At 31.4% G+C, this 22,984-nt stretch overlaps 1 protein-coding gene and 1 long non-coding RNA gene across 6 annotated transcripts; both read left to right on the top strand.

The window, feature by feature from the left end:
* The first annotated feature begins 3,458 nt into the window (after positions 1 to 3,458).
* LOC143073236 (uncharacterized) lies at positions 3,459 to 12,731 on the top strand. 5 transcript variants are annotated; one of them, XR_012977436.1, is made up of 5 exons: positions 3,459 to 3,556; positions 4,990 to 5,108; positions 9,113 to 9,312; positions 9,662 to 9,745; positions 10,258 to 12,731. It is a non-coding gene; the product is annotated as an uncharacterized LOC143073236 (long non-coding RNA). The 5 variants fall into 5 exon arrangements; XR_012977438.1 differs by lacking the exon at positions 3,459 to 3,556 and adding an exon at positions 4,025 to 4,066; XR_012977437.1 differs by lacking the exons at positions 3,459 to 3,556; positions 4,990 to 5,108 and adding an exon at positions 5,195 to 8,729.
* A 5,447-nt stretch (positions 12,732 to 18,178) lies between these two features.
* LOC143073235 (uncharacterized) lies at positions 18,179 to 22,544 on the top strand. The gene is made up of 3 exons (XM_076248613.1): positions 18,179 to 18,322; positions 19,041 to 19,121; positions 21,668 to 22,544. Exons 1-3 carry the CDS (start codon positions 18,284 to 18,286, stop codon positions 22,403 to 22,405), a joined length of 858 nt encoding a protein of 285 aa, XP_076104728.1. The 5' UTR covers positions 18,179 to 18,283; the 3' UTR covers positions 22,406 to 22,544.
* Positions 22,545 to 22,984: the final 440 nt, after the last annotated feature.

Below are 22,984 nucleotides of genomic sequence, written 5' to 3'. Positions count from 1 at the left end.
CAATTAAAATTAATACATGGAATGCACTTTGTTCTATAAAATGGTACAACAGCCTCTTGATATGATATTGAACATGCAATCTTATATCCCGATATTGGTTGCCGTACTTCATAGTAGATTTCATACACCAGTAGACTCTTTGAAGTATACCTTTATATAACCTTGTGTTGAGTAGTCGAAATCAGATTAAAAATTATTAATCAAAATTATTCGAAATATATTCATTTATTAGTATCATAATTATAAATAACACAAATTTGTGTTAAACCTATATGTGCTATATTTAAATACAATATTTGATTTTCAGCGTTTAGTAAGACCAAAACTTTTCACCTTTATGATCACAATGACCACAGGTCAATTACTATTTATATACATTTGTAGCTTTGAAGTAAAGTTTATTTTTACCACAGATAAGAATAAGTTTCAAATGTACTATGATTATATATATATATATCTTTAAAATCGATATCTATATATAATATGTTGACCAGTGCGTGTGAGAGGAAGTGGTTCTCATGATCTTTAATAAATACAAGCCCTTTTGAATGAAAGTGGATGCAAGAAACTTTTGACTTGTTCGACCGTCTCAGCAGTTTTGATTATAAAGAAATTATTAGTGTTTGTGTATTAAAACATCCAACATAGCCATGACATACACCCAACATAGTCACATGTACGAGTCTCAGAAAAAATAACGACAAAGATATTAAAGGGTAAAAAACCAATAAATTCCCTATAATGTATTGATTCATTACTCCATTTGGACGTCACACACATTTTCGCGTTTTCTAACTGATCGTAACTTTCATAAAATAGTTTCATTCGTACAGTTTTGTTGTATATCGTTCATGCAATAACATGTAAAATTGTAACATATATTTCTTTTTGTTTTTATATGTGTCGCTTTTTGTTATGTGAAATTCATCAAGCTATTCACTTGGTAGATACATTAGATATGAAGAAAAAAGTTGATTAAACTGGTTTATAGCTAGCTTAACCTATCACTTGTATGACAGTCGCTTAAAATATCATTATATTGACACCGATGTTTGAACAAACAAACAGACATAATAGGCAAAAATGTAATAAAAGGGGTACAACAGTCAACATTGAGCAATAATCTTAATATCACTACTATAACAAACAAATATGTCAACAAAGACAAACAAAAAGGCATACAGACAAAAGCGCATTAGCAAAAACGAAAGACAAGAATACAAAAATTTACCATAGCACAACACAATGACGGATCGTACAAGTACCGAGCAACTTCAAATGGATACTGCCAAAAATAGGCTAAACAGTTAAAGTAATAATTTACAAAGACAAATAAAGAATACAATAATAAACTAAATGAATTGATCAAACATGTAATTTGTTTCACATTTTCAATGAGCAATGGGATATAAAAAATGAGGAAAAGATAAGGGAAAGCAAAACAATCATGATAACATTGTCTACGTCAGTTAAGGTTGGTGAGACTAAAAGATAATAAAGGGTAAATGCTATTTTCTCACGAAACAACAAATGACTTTTTTGGTTAAAGCTGTTGTGATAGTTTCTGACTAAACCGACAGATTGCTATATCCTGAACGTAAATGAAATATAATTAATAAAAATAACAAAAAGATCAAGTCCTCTCCTTTTTCTTTTTTATTAAATCAAACTTCCCGTATGATATGAACTTTGTGAATTTGGCAGTTTCCTACATTAACAGTATCCTTAAATGACAAAAAAAGTACCTAAATTTTAATTACATTGATAAAAATTTGCAATATAAAATATTAAAAACAAAAAATGAACGTACGTTTTTATTTGTTTAAATTGCAGCGCGTTTAGTTTGGAGAAGAAAGAACGAAAGTTTTGCCGAGAGTATCATTAGCTCAGTAGTCGATGCTCCGGAACGGACATGTCTTATACCATAAGGTTGTAATTTAGTTCTCCAACCTCCTCACTCAAAGGTGTGTCCCTTTTATTCTATAAATCTGTATGTGAGTAGGTAGTTATTATACATATTTCAGTTTGCGAACATTTTTTTTGGTGGGTGGGGTGAGTGGGTGGGGTGGTATTAGCGTTCCTGATGAAAGTTAATCCAGAAATGCCCTTCGGACGTTATATATTTGTTTTGTCGAGGGAAGACCATGGAAATTGTTGTTCTAGCTGATGCAGTATGCTTACATCTCATTATGATTTGTAGTGTTTTAAAAATATCTTACCATGCCTTGCAACAAACATTATAATTATATTAGTTAGGGACAACATCAAAAGTTCAATGAAGGATAAAAAACTTAATTCACATAGTTTTTTCACTGACCCCACACCCCCTCTTAACTCAATTTGGGAAAAATTGATTGACCAATAGGGATATATGTAAAATCGATTTTAGATAAACAAAACTTGCAGCAATGTTGACCCACCCCCACCCTCAAACTATTTGATTTAAGTTTTTTTTTTATATCCTACATCGATCTTTTGATGTCGTCCCTTGACACATTTTGTAAATATCTGTGAATAAAAAGAACAAAATATGGTAATTGGGAGGCGAAAGCTCCAAAAGGAACATTCAAAACTCAAAGTCGAAATAAAATTGAGAATGAAAATGGGGAATGTGTCAGAGAGACAAAAATCCGACCAAAGAGTAGAAAACAGACGAAGGCCAGTAATGGGTCTTCAACACAGCAACAATAAACTGACAACGCCATGGCAAAAAAAGAAAAAACAAAGACACAAATCACATAGAAAACTAAAAGCTATGCAATACAAAGCTAACCAAAACCGTGTGCCTTCTTAATGCTCCGGAAATGTAAGCACATTTAGATCAACATATGGCACCCGTCGTGTTTATCTATATAGGTTAAAAATAAAAAAGCATCATATCAGGACATGACCGATTATACCATATGGTCAATCCTTTATCTAAACATATTAAGCATGACAGACTAATCCGACAGTTTTTTTTTATTTCAATATTCATAGTTTTTCCCTGAATTAATTATCTGTTTTAACTTCTTAATTGCCAGAGAGTATTTAAAAACGTCTTTCAGTCTTGCAATCGTTCTTGCTGTACGATTTTACATCTTTATTTTAAAGTCAAAATGATTAATAGCCATGGTTGGTCTTTTTCTTGATAAAGGAACCAATATATTAGTGGGCAATCAAAACTGAAGCCGTGCTGGAGGAATGAAAGCTGTCATTTACATTTTCAACAAGAAGATGTTCTTGAATTGTATCTTTATAATAGGATAAAATAAGACACGAAATGTTCTTTGAGTAACGGTATTAGTTATTCAAAAAACACATACTTTGATAATGTTCAGTTCCGAGACACATGAAAAATACTCATTCGATATTTAGGTTTTATTTGTGTACTATCGTTTTGTAAACAATCCTTGATATAAAACTGAGATCAGCTGATACATTTTATTTATAGGTTGATACCCGAAATATATATATCAGTGTCATCTATTCACTGGTAGGTTGATAGTCTACTATGGCTGATTACTTCACAATATAATTTCTGATTCTTAAAGAAAGACTTAGACTTTACTTCAAGGTGAGACTATTTTTTATCATATCCTCCGTTTTCATATTTGTTCGACATTTGTCCTTATATTTTAAAGAGTCCTCAATTATTTCAACAAGAAAATAGAAATGCCTTAATTTCTTCAATCATTTCCCTGTTTTTTCGATCCCAGTTGAGTATGTTTACTCGCCAATCCATCCCACATATCTTGCAGTAAATCTAAATTGTATCTTTTGTTATTGTGCTAAACTATTCTTTTACATAACAATGTTTTTCCTGATAGTAATTTAGCATATTGTATTACCAGATTCCTTTGCTGTATACATTTATTGCCGACATAGTATTTTTTTAATACTCTTTTACAAAAGAGTAGTTATCTATGTCAATAATTTTCCGAAAATATCCTACTTTTTCTTTCAAATTCCATGAATTGGAGTGTTTCAAAAAATATGGAACAACTATTTCAATCAAATACATAATATATGCGTACATTATGGTATACAGTTTCCCCTACGACGATGGTTTGTCCAGTTAAGTAAGGTATTTTATGTTTCATTATAATGATACAAGTACGGTTTTTTTTACTAAATTTCAAAAAAAATTAATTGAAAAAGAGAAAAAAAGTAATAATCTAACTAAATGTGACAAATATGTTTGTTTATACTAGTATTGGTTAAACTGTTTAATCTTTTAAAAATAATATGGAAGTGCGTAATATTATACATAAAACATGATAACATACTAACGTAATAACACACAATTAATGATTAAATAATAATTCAACTACAACAGAAAAATAGGTAGATTATTTAACAGAAAATATAGTTAATTTATCATCAGAATCGGCGGTTTCCTCTGAATTTGTGTGTTTTCTTTTTTTCTATGAGTTTACTTAATTTTAAAACTAGAATAACATTACTCTTTAAATTTGTACACAATAAAAGTAAGTTGTAAGTTATGAAATTCAATGTATTAAGAATTGATTGAAAACCAGTTCTGAATCAGTAGAATTTTAAATTATATGACAGTGTTTTGTTAAATACTTTTACTCTTTATACAACATCAAATACACCTCTCATTATTTTTCATATTTAAACTGGATAAACAAAAGGACAATCAAGGATATGAGGGGCGGCCTACTTATCAATTTGGTACCCTAGAAGAGTATAATGATAATAGTTATTAACTGTCTATATTCTTTGTATTCTTCCAAAAGAAAATCAGAAAAAGTGCTTCGGACGCATGCAAATTTCTATTTAGTTCGTGTTTTTTTTTCATTTCTTTTTTTAAACATTTACAAAGCATTACTCTGCAGTCAGTGTGCAATTAATGAATATGAAGGTAGGAAAATGTAATATGATTGGCAGTGAGACAAATTTAACTATCCACCATGCAGACTAACAAAAGGCCCGATGTGACAACATGTGAAACAATTACATATAAAGTACATAGTACATTTTCAGGTAAAGACAGTTTTGTACAGCAACTGATAAACTTGCAGAAATAAGCTATTGTGCCGCAGACGATTCTTAAATATCCTCAGTACTAACCAATTCTAAACATTAGAAATATTGACTAACAGGTAAGAAGGTAAGATTTTCCGAAAATATATATTCAATTGGGTATTCGTGTTATTTAGGGCAGAGTCTACCTGGATTTTTAAATTGCGCATCAAAAAAAATCGATCAGAAACAGATTCGTTCTTATCAAAATTTATATAAAATATTTTTAATGCCGATGATCTTGAAAGTCTTCCAGAAGCAACAGAATTCTGACTACATTATAAACCAATGAAATTGTATTTAGGATTTCATAACTTTTGGATTACCTACTCCTGCGTCCAAAAAAAAAGAAAACCCCAAGATATATTTAACGCAAATGTGATCTCACACTAGGACAGGTTATAATTAAATGACCATTCAAAAGTCACAGTGTATATGAACCTTCTATTTATACTTTACCAATATGACCAAACGACTAATTTGGTCAACGAAGGGATTCCTACTCCTACTACTTAGTTACTTTCGGTTTGAAGTCGAGTACACTGACGACGATGATAAAGCAGTGACAATATTTCTTCTTACAAATTAAAGTGGCTGAGATGCATGTAACTGTATTCTCTTAGAAACACTGTAAAATATAGAAAGCGTACTAGGCTTGTGGATTTATTTTCACTATTAATTGAATAGTCTTATACCCTTCTTTCTTTTCGTATATATTTCATGCTCAAATGTTTCTTCCTTTTTTTTTACAAAAATACAAGTCCGTAGGTAAACAATACACATCCGGTAAAGCAATTCATTATAAATGGGTAATGCATGTTATTTTGTGAACATCAATTTAGATCTGCGCAAATAATATTAAATGTTAAAAAAAAAAGACATTAATAGAGGCAATTGAAAAATCAGTCCCTAAGAAAGACAACTCCATAACCAAAGATAAAAATGCACAGAAAAAACTGTGCGCGTTCTAAGAAGCTAAACCATACAAAAACTATGCAAGGCCTCAGATGTTCTAAATATTTATAAAAAGGTTCCTACATGACAAAATGGGAAACAATAAAGATATGTAAAGTAAGTTATCAAGTGACGATTGATTGAATATTTGATATTAACGCCACTTTCAACACTATAGTGCTATTTCGTGGCGGTAGATTTTATTGATGCAGACAGCCACCAACCTCTGGTAGGAAAATTGACAAATTTTAATATATTTTGATTTGAGTCGAGGTCACATGACCCGTGCTGGATTCGAACTCACAACCTCGTTGTTGACTGGCTAGACTCATAGCAGGATCCATGGGGCCCTGGGGGCCCGAGCCCCCCTTTCGTGGGGAAAATTTGGTTGATTATATAGGGAATCATTGAAGCATGACTTGAGCCCCCCCCCCCTTTTAGGAAAAGTTCTGAATCCGCCACTGCTAGTGATATAGTAGTTCGACAACTTGGACCACTCACCCACCGAGGCACCATCAGATAAAGGCAGTAATGTATTGACTGATAAATTGACAGAAACAAGTAAATTTGTGGCACATATGATGCTCTCGACCCAATGGTCCTACTGATCATTTTAAACTAATCAGACTACCGATATCTAGGTATCGCACTGAATCCATTGATTGACTAATATGTTAGTCTGAAATGCAAGATGTTTTTATTAGTTGTTATTGGCTTTGAACAAACTTCTTTATTTTCAAAATAAAAAAACATTCTTTGCAGTTTTGCAACCCGTCATGAATGGACACAACTTTCATTTTCAAATCATTTATTAGCATTATAAAGAAAAGAAAAATGTATAACGTGTGTTTGAAGTTATTAGTTTCACAGGAAATACTTTATTTAGAGTATCTGACAGTGTACTCTAGGTCTTGAGGATAAGTTTCCGTATACGCTTGAATTCTTTTTCAGCTATTGAAAACGTAGTTTTACAGTCATCCTTTGTTAGGGACGACATCAATAATTCACAAAGTTTTTTTCACTGACACCCCCCCCCTCCTTAACTTACTTTTTGGAAAAATTGATTGAACAATATAGATATATGTAAAATCGATTTTGGATAAACGAAACTTGCAGCAATTTTAACCCCACCCCAAACTATTTGATTTTTTTTTATCCTACATTGATCTTTTGATGTCGTCCCTTATACGTCCAATGATTTACTATATCACTATAGTATTATCACCCTCTCATTGAATAGGAATATTGATTATGTGCCCCGCCTATTGCGAACAAACCAGCGTACATAATCATGATAACATTACGAACACATTCTAGTGTATATGCTATGAGACTACAATACATTTTTTTTTGTGTTGTAATATATGATTGTATGTATTTTGATGTATCATGGTTCAAATGTACCTTATTGTTAAGCATTGGGTAGCAAGAGATTAAGAATCTTTTGAAAAGCCTGAATGAAACATTCACGGCCAGTCACCTACGCAGATTAAAAAAAATATGCTTTAAATATTCGATTTAAGTATGTGCATATCTGTAGCGTTATATTCAATATTCTAATTTTATTTTTATTGATAACTGATTTCGTTTTTATTCATTTTATCTTTTATAAAAAAAAACATGGAAATAAGAATTCAAGCCTTTCTGCAAATGTTGAAAAAAAAATGCAACCAAAAGGAAATGGAATGAAATGAAACTAGATAAGTACAATTTCCGTTGTTATAATTTGCTCCACAAATTGAGGTTGTGACAACGAATGAAAAGTTTTATTTCCGCTATCTATTCATATTTAGGTATGTTTAAATGTCAATTACCTAGTTGCAGTTTTGGTTCAATATAAAAATCCTTACAACGAATACTGCAAAATATAACGAATTATAAACATAAATTAGAGAATCAGTTTAATTTGAAAAAAAAAATATAACTCCCTGTGTCAACTATTTAGATGTTTTGATTTATCATTACTAAATTAAAAAAATAAAATACGTTTTAGGTGAAATATGCTACTAAAAATGTATGTCCATCAAACAAATCGTGTATTCTAACGAGCATGAACTAGTGGTGTCAATTCTAAACTGCTCGTATGCCTTCAATGCATACATATCCGACAGTTAACACTTTTCTATAACAACTGAAGTACTCCAAGGGTCTTACGGTATCATGGTTGCCTCGAATATGGGAGGCCGTGGGTTCGATCCCGACCGGGTCAAACAAAGACTTGAACATTGGTATTTGCTGCTTCTCCACAAACTACGCGGCATTTAGGAAGATCGACATATATTCCTCTGGTTGGCAATTACCTTATGGCCTTTGGCCTTCTGACATATCAACCATCCCCCTTTAATCTTGATAAGTGAAGAACAAAAGGTAGATAAAAGAAAGAAAAAAAGCAATTAAAATTAATACATGGAATGCACTTTGTTCTATAAAATGGTACAACAGCCTCTGGATATGATATTGAACATGCTATCTTATAATCTAATATTGGTTGCTGTACTTCATAGTAGATTTCATATATAGTATGTTGAACAGTTCGTGTAGTATTTACAAGTATTTGTTAGATCAATAACCGGCGATTTTCCCATGCATGCTATATTAAGCACTAGGTGAAATCCGTTATATTTATAAACCATGACCTTATACATGACATATATGGTTAAAAGTGAAAAGTTTCGGTTTCTTTTTACTGCGATTGGAGTACCAAAATCAGGCAGGATTTCAGACATTGGATATAAAAAGATGAAGTGGTAAGTCTAATATTTCATTCAAGAAAAAGTAACAACAAAAATGAGAGGTAAAATCAATGTTGTGTAAATATAAATGTGCCTTATGTAACATGTGGCACGTGTATGTAACAAGCTAAAATGATCTTGTCTACCACTTTGATTATTTGTAATCCCGTTTATCCAAGATGAGAACATTTAAAAAAATCTCTTCATTGCGATCCCGTTTTTCCAACATTTTAAAAATCTCTTCAATACTTTTATGTGCTATTTATGAAATATATGTAAATATATCTGCTTGTTTAAAGAATAATAAGAATGCTTAGAAAAAGAAACCTAAACATGAACGATGTATTTACGTAAATTTAACGGCAAAATTCCAATGTATGATACTTTCTCCATTTTAGGCCTAATCGTGACAATCCTGTCATCTCTGATAATATGTATGTACGGAACACCATTAAACCCACCACGATACTGCAATCCTTGTCAGGGTGGTAAATATACGTCACTCATACCAAGACGAGACTATGGTGTGACCAAAGACGCACTATCAAACGAAGTAGTTAACTTTTACCAAGTTCTGAATACAGCGTACACGAGAGAGGTAACTACAAATTCATGTTCAAACGAACGAAGCCCGTATTCTTAACTATAATCAATGCGCCAGGTCATCAGTTAAATCATTTATTTCTGTATACACCCTATTTAGTTTAAAAGACGAATGGTTTATACTAAATACTCTGCTTTTTAAAGTTAACATTTCTGAATCTTATTTGCAAAAAGTATATAATGGATTGGAAAAATTATTATTTCTACTTAAGAGTGTTAAAGTTTTGTTGCAAATACAAAGACATCTGAGTGATTCTTGTCATTGTTTTTTTTTATTTCAATGTAAGTACAGTAACTAAAGGATTGTTTCTTGAAACATAAAATTCTGATTTTTGTTTATTCAGTCAGCAGCTTTGACACAATCACCCTCGAGGAATGATTTCCGGGATTTAACGCCACCATGTCCAAAGCCAACAAGACATTCAATAGTAAGTGTTTTAGTTATTTGACGGGGTTCTTCGGTTAGCTTAAAATCGACTCATCCGCATGTAATTGTTTGAACAGAAAAATAAAACCACTTAAATTAGAGAAGAAAAAAACGTAATTCAAGTCAATAAAAACGCAAATATTGTTAAAATATAATAGTGGAAACATATATAACTATATTGTTTCACAATTTATTGATAAAGAATCATTAGTCATATATGTAAATGTAAAATATTGGTAAATCATGTTCATGTCAAAAAGGTCCAGTCTAATTAAGCATTCATTGGGCGCGTGCAGTATATAATGAAAAAGTATACACCTTATTAGGAAAATTTCATTTTGTTATAAATATATAATTATTACGAAGGAATTTGTTGCGGAATTATTTTATTGAAGGAAGAAATTTTTCCTAGAATTCATTTTGTTAACAGTTCTCGTCTTCAAAATCTCTAATGATATTTTTGTTATAATTTCAATGTTAAATATGTTTACCAAACGTCTATTATCATTTCAGAGAGCCTGGATTACGTGTGTATACGACAAATTATCGGATACTCTTAAAAATGTGACTGACAACTCAATTTATAGTTCAACTTTGAATACAAATGATATTGTCGCAGCTGGTAGGAAAGTACTGTGCCATTTCAAACTTGTCTTGATACAGACAACAGGGAGTCATGACAGTCACTTCCAAACAGAATTATCAGACAATTCATGCTCACCAATTCCTCAATTGAGGATGGTGACACCGGGTCCAAGATTATTTGATAAAACCTTAGAATCTTTACGAGTCGCCAGAAATATTTTATATAAAACAAATGAGACACTAGTGAGAAATGTTTTAGGTACGTTATTTCAATTTAGAAGTGAGAGAAGTAGAAGAAAAGGCAATAGAAAAGGGAGAAAAAATAAATGTAAAAGAAGGAAAAACAAAAATAGAAAATGTAAAAGAAGAAATAAAAATAAAAATAAACTTAAAAGAAGAAATAATAAAAGAAATAATAATAAAAGAAAATTCAATCGAAGACGAAATCAAAATAGAGTCAATAAAAAGAAGTCAAATAGGAAAAGTAAAGTTAAACGTGATAGAAAAAATATTATTCATTGATATCTGAATCAGGAAAATATTCAATTCCTTTCTAGTCATATAATGATTTGGGCATTTTTAAATTTTTTTATTTTTAATTCTCCAATTTGTACTGCCGGTATTAGTTTTAACTAACGTAGCACAAGTTATGTTTTAATACAATTAGCGATAACTAACTAGTCACACTTTTAAAGTTATATCTATATTGTACACTTGTAGTTTATAACTTTTTATAACATTTTATACTATGTACTAATATTTTTTATTTAGATTTATTTATGAGCTTGGTAAATAGCAGAGCTTCGAGTGTGTTCATAGATGAATTTAAGATGTTTTTCACAGTAACGGTGACGCACTTTGTATTTCTCCCATCTATATTTCTCCTCTTCTCTAAAATGTAGAACACTATATAGGAAGGGGTATTTCTATTACTTTGTTTTGTTGTTTTTGTGCGTTCTTTTCGGTGTAAAAACCTTGTTAAATTGACTTGTTTAAAATGAATCAATTGGCATTAAAGTAAATATTTTCATCTTTTTGGGGAATTATTGAAGATATTTTATACAATGCTCTATAGAATAAGTGCTTTATTAACATACTAGCTTTGAGTCATAGATTTCTTACATAAAGTAACGACAAAAATGAAACGTTTTAAATGTATTTGGCTTAAATAAAAACCGATACTTTTAAACATGAAATAAGGCATACCCCTTTCTATGGTACCATATATTTTCACATTAGCTTGCAGGAATACACATGTAGTTATATATGTAGTAATTATAATCATGCTTACATGTACAAATATAATCTTTTCCTGTGTGTTTTTAATCTTATATATAAATATGTATTTGTACTAGCTTATTCAAAAATTATTTGGTTGTGGCTTATGTGTAATTCAAACCGTGATAGAGTTTGCTTATTATTTATAAAAAAATCTTAAATGAATAATAGATCTTGAAATAATTTCATTTATATATTTTATCTAAATAATGGTATGATTCATATAAATTATCAAAAGTTAAAAAGTTACATTTTATTTTATTCATAATTCATAAAATCAAAAGGTCATCAGTTTAAACTTTGTTTAAATTATATTTTTCCTTTTATAATGATTTATTTTTAACAAAAGTGCACACCAGGCACAATATTTAATGATAATTTAACTCACATATATTCCCCGTTTAAAAATATTTTTTTTTAACATGCAAGATTATTTTTTAAGTTTCAGATTTCTAATTCTTTAGCTGGATGACAAAGAAATATGGCGATTGACCTACATTCCGGAATAATTTTTAAAGTTTTGAATTTTATTTTAACATTTATCAATTTTATTTGTGATATACATACCTGTACATTCAGTCGGTTTGCATTTATTATGTGTTCGTGACATGCATTTTTTTATGTTTTTTTAATCTCTTCTTTATTTACAACATACATGTATATTGTTTATTATTTGTATAATTTATATTTACTGATTTAAAAAAAAAATCCACAGAAGCGGATTCATCGTTTGCTGTCTTACATTAAGTGGCACGTGGGAACATTAACATAGAGCGGGACGCTGATTGGATTAAACTACTTAGACTTATGAATCAACTTTCAAACGATGGTGTGAACCAAAACTTTAACGTTATTACATCTATATATGGAATACTAATGAGAGCAAAATAATGAGTCCGCTTTTGTGGGGTTATATTATGTGTATCTTCCATTATCACGTGATAATGATTTGACTATATTGGTCAAGACCTATCCTGTAGGAAAAAAGTGTAAGCTCTAAGAGCTGTATCCGTTCATATCATATCAGGGAAACATGTTTTTTGTTTATAATAGTTTTCTAGGAAATTGTTGTTAATATGTGTTTTTACGTGATATTGAATAAATTTATTGTTTACATGTAATAAGAGTTATACTTTTTATTTATAATGATAATTGTAAAAAATATAGAAACGAGGATCAATGAAAAAATTCAATTGATACTTCAGATTACACTGAATCAGGAATAACAAAAGGAATACATGTGTATGAGCTCACATATCATAGTTCATGTATCAAAAGACAAAACATTATAAAACAATCGGAAAATTATATCATTAATAACCACAAGAATAGACAGCGTCAAGTGAATGCACTCTGTGGTGAATTTGCTATGTTCTTTTATGTTATTACTTGATGACACTAGTTGTTTTGTGAAACTTCATTCTCAAATATGATCTCCGAATGGTATTTCAAAGCAAAATTTTGCCCTTGATCCCCCCCCCCCCCCCCTCTTCCCCCTTCCCCTAATATGGCCTTAAGAAGAACCATGACCTCTAGCAACAAAGTTTGCCTATCAAATGATCATTTTCAAACTACGCAACTGCATTTGGATGTCAATAACACTTTATGTGTTCTTATTTTGTTCTGTTAAAGCACTGTTTAAGTAAGGTAAGAGGGAGAATTGGGTGCAACCAAACACGACTATATATACTGTATACATGTATGTTTTCTCCTGTTTACAGGTCGCCCAGTTGTCTATAATAATTACCAACATCTACTTCATTTAAAATTTGGGGGATAGTACTCTCATTGGAAATAATTACGAATCTCTTTTTTTATATATATATATATCAACCCCGCCACATTCGTTATGTGTTTGTTAAGTGTTGTTAGGCCGATGTTTTTTTCGTTTGCGTTGTTCTACATTTGTCATTTCGGAGCCTTGTGTAGCTTGTTATTCGCTATGGATTTTATTCATCGTTTAAGGCCGCAAGTTGACCAATACTTGTAAACTCCGTGGTGTCTGTTGGAGTGTTTGCAATTTGACCGCATCGTAATTCCTTTATCTATATGCATGCAAGCATGCCGTCATCAGTCATAATATCGAGATATGCATTTAATCCAACGCCACTTGTAGGTCTGAGATAAAATAAACCGAGTTTAATCTTGTCTTGACATATTCAAATAAAGGAGTTCGAACACTGCTTTTTTATATTGTATATATGTTGTATAGATATAGGAAGATGTGGTATGCATGCCAATGAGATAACTCTACATCCATGTTACAATTTATAAAAGTAAACCATTATAGGTCAAAGTACGGCCTTCAACACGGAGAATTGGCTCACGCCGAACAGCAAGCTATCAAGGGCCTTAAAAAGCAGGTGGCAATAATACAAATAGCAGGCGTGGATGCGTATTTATACATCCAAACATCGTTATATTTAATAAACAATGAAGATTTAATACAAAGATAAAATAAACATGCGAACACTCTTTCACAAGCAAACAACCCATAATTGAAGAATATGTAAGGGCATACACCACAAGCACGGGGACACATTCTACTGCATCTACACAGCACGAGGAACAAACCTTACAGTATATTACTAGTATGAAGGTATTAGTTTTTGAATTAAATGTGTAACGTTAACTCTCATGTTACTCCTGATATTATTATGATCGTATGAACCACAATAGCTGATATGTCATAGCTATTGAAGAATTATGTAAACAAAATAATATTTTTTTTCATAAATATTGAGATTTTTGTTGTATTAACTAAACATTGTGCTATTAGATTTTTAAATAATTGCTTGTGTTAAATTTATAATTCACAAATTTTACCATTTGACGATTTTGAGATGGACTATGTTGAGGACTATTTGTTTTCATCTAGATAACTTTTGGTTATATTTGGCGTCAGGTTGCTGTCTCAGTGACGTATTCCGTACATATTATTTTATTCATTAAATCGTGACGATTTAGCAATGAGTACACATTCATTTATTGTTTTGCTTTTTGAAAATATTTGGATGATTTTTACGAGTATTAGTACGATTCGCATACTTAATCAATGATGACTCTTTACTTAAAAAAGTGCTTATCATATTTCATCGGAACAATTACTTTCCGTATATATATAGTGTGATTAACAAAGTTTCGTTTGTTCTAGTTTTCTAACCCTTCAATTTTAGTACTACAGCACTAATCTACACGATGAACAATATAAATATACGGCACTCTTTTTGTTTCCTCATCGTTAGGACAATTGTAAATTACTCAACCTCTTTTTTTTTTATTGATAAGTACAATACAAATATATTGTTATGGCGTCATTGAAAATAGATGTCACACATATGATTGGTCCATCATAAGACCTGTTTCAACAGTTTGTACCATGTCACGACAATGATAAAGCCATTCAATGTAAACTTGCTACATTTTCAATTATTTAGGGTTTTATTCTTGCAAAATTCATCATTAACTTTGACAAATGAGTTTTTGGGATCTCCAAGTTGGTATATTTGCCAATCCTGTTCATACAGATATTTTTTCTAAATACTTTTTTGGCTGGATATGACTAATTATGATATATACATGCATCTTATTGTTTTTAATCCATTCTTGCGGTTGGAGTACTTGGAGTAATATGAAACAATTTTCTGGTGATTATGATGTTACAACAAATTTTGAACTAGTGCATGCATATATTTTTACTGAGTCTTTTGTGCACGTTTTTACCTTTCAATACGAAGCTATAACGTCTTATTGAAAATAATTCATGTTGTAAAAAATCTGCTTGTTAACTTGAAGTACATGTATAAAGATCGCGACTCTGATAAACAAACAGTACAGAGAGGTAAACATATGTTTTATCGCTATTTTGTGCATTTTTTCTTAGATATTTTTTTGTGATAATTTTTTATTTCATGCTACTCGATTGAGATGATCAAAATTATCGCTAGAAACTAAGCAGGCACGTGGCGTTGATAACGAAATCGACATGAAATTGACAACGTCATCATAGGTAAAATAGCGATAAACAGATAATCATTGGTCATCTCAACGATAATCTATAAATAATTCGTCATCTCAACTCGATTGCCTTTCTCGCTTGAGCCGGGACGTTGAGATGATCAACGATAATCTATAATTATTTCAATTCAGAGAGATGTTAATTTGGTGTGTTCAAAATTTTTCATTCAGAATCGGTTCTTTCAGCGTTAAAATTTTTCTTCAATCATCTGCGCATTGCGATTGCAGAATTTCTGCGAGTTGTCATGATCACTACATATATCAAGCTTTTAGCAAGTTCGCGCAAAAGAAGTTAATACTTCGATTACAGTAAGTTTCCTGAGGGATCTTCTTTTAAAACGGATCCCAAGGGTGGCTGGGGAATAGAAATATGGTCACTTGGTCTTCCCCTGACCGGCAGTAAAACGCATGCCGAAGTGGGGCGTCCGTTTGGCTGTGCGGGATGTATTAAGTTCGCAGTCACGTCCGGTCAGAATGGGGACGTTAAATTCGATGTCTCGTGTAAAGAGAGTGCCACGCTCTTTGCACGTTAAGAACCCTTGCAACTACTCTCTGAGGACCCGTAGGTGGCCTGTTACAAGGCAAAATTTCTGTCCCTATCCAATATACCCTTATTAACCAGTGGCAGTCCAAATTTCCCAGACCATCATCCCAAATGGCCGCTATTACGAAAAGACCTACCTATTGTATTTATTGTGAACTTGTTCTCGTCCTGAATATGCATGAAATATTTGCCACTGGACGTTAAGCAACCAACAATCAATCAATCTTTTAAAACGGTAGGCCCTAGAGAGCATATGTTGCTTACCTAGGTCTTTGTTCATATTCAACAATGGACACTTTTACATGGTAGACTAGAATTTCATTTTTTTTTAAATTAAAAAATCAAGATTATAGGCAAAAATGAAAAAAAATATAAGTTCTTCATTCAAAGGCAACAACTCTTATAAAGGATCGTCTGAAAGTTGTAGATGGACAATGTGTAATCAAAATATGTTGAATATTTAACGTCAAACGACTTCTTGTCTACAAATGAGTTAACACTGCCGAAATAATCCGAGCTGATGCCTTTCAGGAGCTGTGCCATTGAAATAAAGATTTTAGCTCTTTCTCATGCAAGTGTTGAGAAAAAAAGGGGGAAGAAAGGAACCGTAATGGGTAAAAATGATCAACAAAAACAGATATTTATCTGTATAGGTGAAAAGAAAGGAAATTGCAAGTTAATTTCTTATAAACGGTGTTGACATTGAATTACGATTTACCGATTGTGTTTGTATTTTGGGTTAAAAATATTAAACATGTAGATATAGATAGAGAAACATTAAAAATAGAAAAAATATAAGAAAAACAAGATAAAAAAATATCAACAAAAAGTGATCCGATGAAAAATCATATTCTAAACTTTTGTCGGCGGATTGTTGTCTCTTTGATGCAGTCCCAATTTCTATTCTCAATTCTATTTAAGTTGGAGAATAATCATTATTGAAAATGCACTTCTATCCAGATGAGCGAGAGAATGTTTTTAGAGACTTAGTTTTAATTCTGAAAATCGGAGGGGAAAATGATAGTACAACATCCTTCATGTTCGAATAAAGGAGCCCGACAAGAACCGCAACCATAAGGAACACTTGAATGCCATAAGAGTTACAGACAATACCATGTAATCATTTTCAAACTGTTTTGAATTAATTGTTTACTATTTTACAGTTAAAAATGCCATAAAACCTCTGCCAAATTCACTAAAAAATACTAAAATTTGTCTGAATTTCAATTTGATATTTATTTGTGAAGAACCGTTTAACACTGTAATGTGTTTTAATAAAAAGCCTAGACCCATCATTTCTAGGCTAAATAATTTATATGCATTACAATTACTCAGGCGTGTCTTTACTTCCGTAAACAGCTATGCTATTCTATTCATGTTTGTTCCTTCTAATCATACTTTAACAAATGATGAAAACTACAAAATAAAAGTAACCAAACAGGTAGAGATGATTGACCAGAGGTACTAGTATGCAAATATTCATTTTCGATCCCTGTTTAATATCTCCTTATTTTATATTCAAATATGTATCTTTCAACTTTACCTGGCTATTCTATTTAAAGTTTAAAAATTCCAGATTTTAAACGCCTTTTTACACCTATGTGTACACTATGAGTTAGAGGTCCGAGAATTTTCACTTATAGTAAATGCTGTTGAAAAAGTTTCCTTTGTACCAAAAACCAGAGATTTGGTTATTAAAAATGATGCCAATTTACATGTAAGTATCAAACTATCAGAACAAAATCAAGATGAAAGGTAATAGAGTTTTCTTAGCAGAGTTTTCTTAGATACAATACCAAACTACCGGTCATTAGATATTCATTTGTGATATCATATTCTTATTTGGCACGACTAAGCTGATATAATTTTTGACAATTTTCCATCCATATTATTATGTGAAAAATACTTTGCTACTGACTTAGTCATATAATCTTTATTTTTTACTGATTTTTTTTATTATCATGTATGAAATTGACTCAAATTCAAGTTGAACTTTTTTTATTTACAGCTATATCAATTTGTGTAGTTGCTACATGTTTTGCCTGTCTCAACTGTAATCCAGTCATAAGGAAGGACTTTGGAGTAACTGTTGACGTAGTCGCTCATGATGTAACAATGCTACTTGATTTCCTCAATTTAACATTTCAAAAAGAGGTAGACTTTATGTTTATTATATGTATTATATCTCTGAGTAACACAGAGTAAAACGAATCGTACATTAATGTCATTGATATCAAATTTGTGGTAGAATTACATGTTATGAAGCGTTTCCATTAACAACAGTATGGATGACACTCGATATTTTACAAAAGGTGTGCATTAATTGTGGTACAAAAAAGTAAATTAAACGTGAACACCAGTAGTAGAACCATTACCTTAAAAGTGCTGTAATTTCAAATAGCAGATTATTTAGAATCAAAGCACTTCAAACTACCGGTATTATGCCATTTTTTTTTGTGGTACTGCAATAGGTCCATGATAAAACTCATCATTGATATCTGGATTAAATGTTTTGTACGCCAGATGCACGTTACGTTTACAAAAAACTCATCAGCGACGCTCGAATAAAAAAAAAACGCCGAATGGAAGGTCTCAATCTAAGATTTAACTGAAGATATATATGTATATATGATTCGTCTAAACATCAGCCCAACAATGTTATATCTGTAAATTTGCTTTCATATCTATAATAGTGTGACGCCATAATGTTACTTTTATATTATCATATAACCAGTAAATTAAAAATAATTATACTTTAATGAGTAAAACAGTGATGTCTGTAAGTTATAATAAAATTTGGTTCAGTTTTTTTAAGCACCTATAAATAGTATATAACTTTACCATCTTTTAATTCAATTTTGTTTTATTTCAGTCGAAGCATCTGACAGTGAAATTGCAAAGCGGTGGAAAACAACTAAATTGTACATTTTCAAATAAAAGCGACGACGAAAAGGTAATTGAAGATATATATATATCTAATCACAATTTTCATGCTGTTAAAGGGACACCAGCTGCCAAATTTATGTTTACCAATTGACTCAAATTCTCATATTTGATTTATAACATACTGAAACGTACATTCAAATTACAACCTGTCTGGAATATTCAGTTAACTGTTCATGTACCCGAAAATATCTATCAGAATTTCGTGTGTATTTTAGTCTACACGCCATCTAACTCACTTTCCAGATGACAACCGGAGACTGCTGATTGTCATATAACCCGATATTTATAGATTATCGTTGGTCATCTCAACGAGATTGATTTTCTCGCTTGAGCTGGTACAGCGAAAGTGAGAAAAGCAATCGAGTTGAGATGACCAATGATAATCTGTTTATCGCTATTTTACCTATGACGAAGTTGTCAATTTCATGTCAATTTCGTTAGCAACGCCACGTGGTCTCCTTAGTTTCTAGCGATAATTTTCCATCTCAAGCGAGAAGCATGATATGAAAATTATCACAAAAAAAAGATCAAAAGAAAAATGCACAAAATAGCGATATAACTAATTAATATGTTACACTCCACATATCTAATGAAATCACTAGAGGACAGCTGCCTGTTATCCTAAAATAGCGTTGGTTGTTCTCTGCCATACTAGATTTTTATTTATTATTTGTATAAATGAGGTCGTTGATTTCTAGATTGAATCGTTTCACATTAAGTTATACGTTAAAGCTCACTTTACTTCACTTCGGTTTGCGTAATATTGCTGAAGCCCGTGTTAAGTTACTGTTTGCATCTTTGTAGGCGAAAAATACAGATAATTATGTATAAACCAATACCACTAATTTCGCGTATTAAATTATAAGCCTGGACCTTTGATAACTATTTACACCACTGGGTCGATGACACTGCTGGTGGACGTTTCGTCCCCGAGAGTATCACCAGCCCAGTAGTCAGCACTTCGGTGTTGACATGAATATCAATTTTATGGTCATTTTTATAAATTTCCTGTGTACAATAAAAAGTAAAATCACAAAAATACTGAACTTAGAGGAAGATCAGTTGGGAAAGTCCATAATCACATGGCAAAATCAAATAACAAAACGCATCAAAAACGAATGGACAAAAACTGTCATATTCCTAACAGTAGTATACCGCTGTTCAAACTCATAAATCCATGGACAAAAAACAAAATCGGGGTAACAAACTAAAACTGAGGGAAACGCATTAAATATAAGAGGAGAAAAACGACACAACACTACAGTGTAACACACACAGAAACGGACCAAGCATCAGACAAAATCCCACGAGAATAACAAACATAACGCCAAAACCAAATGCATGAATTTGGGATCGACAAGTACCGTGACACGTCTTATCGCAATGTCAATTTACACTCAAAAATAAGAGAAAACAAACGACGCAACGTTAAATTGTAACACACACAGGAACGAACTATACTATAACAATGGCCATATTCCGGACTTGGTACAGGACATTTTTAAAAGACAAAATGGTGGGTTGAACCTGGTTTTGTGCCATGCCAAACCTCCCATTTTATAGCCATGTGAAATATAACATTAAAATGACAACTTAACACCACAGGACTACAATATAAATAAATTGGAGAACACAATTGACAAAGAAACACACGAACAACAGCCAACAAAAGGCAACAAGTTCAAAATTTTAATACGCCAGAAGTGCATTTTGTCCACACAAGATCTAATAGTGACGCCCAGATGCAAAAGTTTGAAATCCGAAACAAGCACGAAGTCGAACAGCATCGAGGACCAAAAGATAAAAAAAGTTATGCCAAAAACGGCCAGGGTTTTCTGTTACCAGAGCATCCCTATTATTAGACATTTGCAACACAAAATAACTATATGTCCGGTTTGTTTTGAATCTAAAGTATGCATTTTTCAAAATACTATTTTCTTATCCCAGGGATAGATAACCGTAGCCGTTTTAGAATTTGGGGTCCTTAATGCTCTTCAATTTTGCACTTGTTTGGTTTTATAACTATTTTGATCTGAGTGTCATGGATGAGTCTTGAGCAGACGAAACGCGCGCCTGGCGTATTAAATTACAAGTCTGGTACCTTTGATAACTATTAACACAGTTTTATAGTTGCTTCATATGTGGGTTTTGATTTTAACAACCATAGTTAAAACAAAAAAGCCGACACATGTTTGTTACAATAGCGTAGAGAGTTTAAATGTACGATCAGAGTTCGTCGATGAATAGAGATAAAAAATTGTTTCATTTCCTAAACTTTTTTTTTAATAAACAAACAAAATATAAATGCACATCATAAATCTGAAAATGTGTCGAAGAGGCAACAACCCGAACAAAAAGCAGAAATCAGCCACCAATTGGTATTCAACGCAGCAAGAAAATCCCACACCCGGATGCCGGCTTCAGCCTGCTCATAAACAAATATGTGTACAATTTAGTGAAAATGGACGTCATACTTAACTGCAAAACATATAAATAAACTAAAATCATGTATATTTAAATAATTTTATTATCAGATATGTTTATATTCTACAGATTAAATGGATATTTTGTGCATACAATGCAATTTATGACATACTGCATAGTATCAAAGACAAATATGGATTAAGTATTGAAACTGCTGACACAATTATGACTTATATTACAAGGATTTTGTGCGACTTTAAGTTATATATAATGCAGCTTCAGAATACAGACGATGATATAGTTAAACTTTTACCGGGATGTCCAAGTAGGAAATGTAAAGAAAAAGAACTTAAAATGCTGGAAATGTTACGGTCATTGAGAGATGCAATGAATATAGTCGGAAGCATAAAAAAAAGTGTTCGACAAGTTTTTGAAGTTGATGAAATGAAGGAAGATATTTTAGAATCAACTGTACAAAACGTTATTCAAACAACAGTGCAAAGTATCACACAAGTATCTACAAATTCTGTAATTTCTACTACTGACAAAAGCATATTAGAAAATGTGACTGATACTTCATTAAAGGGCGCGAATGCAACTACAGTGAACAATGTAAGCAAAAGGAAAGCACATCGACCTAATAGAAAAAATAAGAAAAAGCGAAAAAATCGAAAATGTAGGAACAGAAAAGGAAAACACACACGCAAATGTAAAAAGCGTAACCGAAATAGGAGGAAAAATAAAAAAGGCAAAAGACAAAACAGAAAACCTAATCGAAGAAATGGAAGAAAGAAGTTGAAAAATAAGAAGAAAAATAAAAACCATTCAACTAGGAAAGATAAAAGAAGAAACAAAACAAGGCATTGATAGTGCTAGTAAGATTTCGATTATCTTCAAATACAATTGATCCTCAATACTAGTCAAAAGTGATTGCATTTCACCACAAAAATATAGTCAAATAGTTTACTTTTTTTTAATTTGATTGTGACTCTAGAATTTCATTTACTTATGTGTTGCATTTCAAAAATCTCAAAAACAATGTGTTCTGAATTATAAGGTGCATATAGTGTTCATTATTTTTATTTTTATAGACTGCTAATATGAATATATATATATACTTTTTGTAGAAAAAACTTTATTTGAAAAATTATACTTTCTGTAATTACATGTATTACTAATGTGTTGTATGTTGTATATGTTTTTTTTATAAATATGTGTTCAAATTAAAAAACAAAACAAAAACACTGTACGAATCCAGTCAAAGGAAACAAGATCTTGAAAATAGAAGTGTTAGAGCAATTTTCCCTTATATTTATTTCACTCAGTTTAATTTCATTGAATCAGGTTAGATTTTAACAATATTTTTACATGTTTATGGATATGCGATCGAACTATAAAAACCCAAAGATGACTCTGGACAATAAATGTGTTCGAATTCTAGTTGTG

Source organism: Mytilus galloprovincialis, chromosome 4, assembly GCF_965363235.1.
Source record: "Mytilus galloprovincialis chromosome 4, xbMytGall1.hap1.1, whole genome shotgun sequence".
NCBI lineage: Eukaryota > Metazoa > Mollusca > Bivalvia > Mytilida > Mytilidae > Mytilus > Mytilus galloprovincialis.
The sequence above is the reverse complement of the archived record's forward strand: the minus strand, read 5'-3'. Positions and strand labels throughout refer to the sequence as shown.

Excerpts from the sequence above, each read along its gene's own strand:
- LOC143073235 (XM_076248613.1), top strand. The coding sequence starts at position 18,284 with ATGCTACTTGATTTCCTCAATTTAACATTTCAAAAAGAG. Across the intron at positions 18,323-19,040 it reads ATTTAACATTTCAAAAAGAG|TCGAAGCATCTGACAGTGAA; the intron begins GTAGACTTTATG and ends GTTTTATTTCAG. Across the intron at positions 19,122-21,667 it reads ATAAAAGCGACGACGAAAAG|ATTAAATGGATATTTTGTGC; the intron begins GTAATTGAAGAT and ends TATATTCTACAG.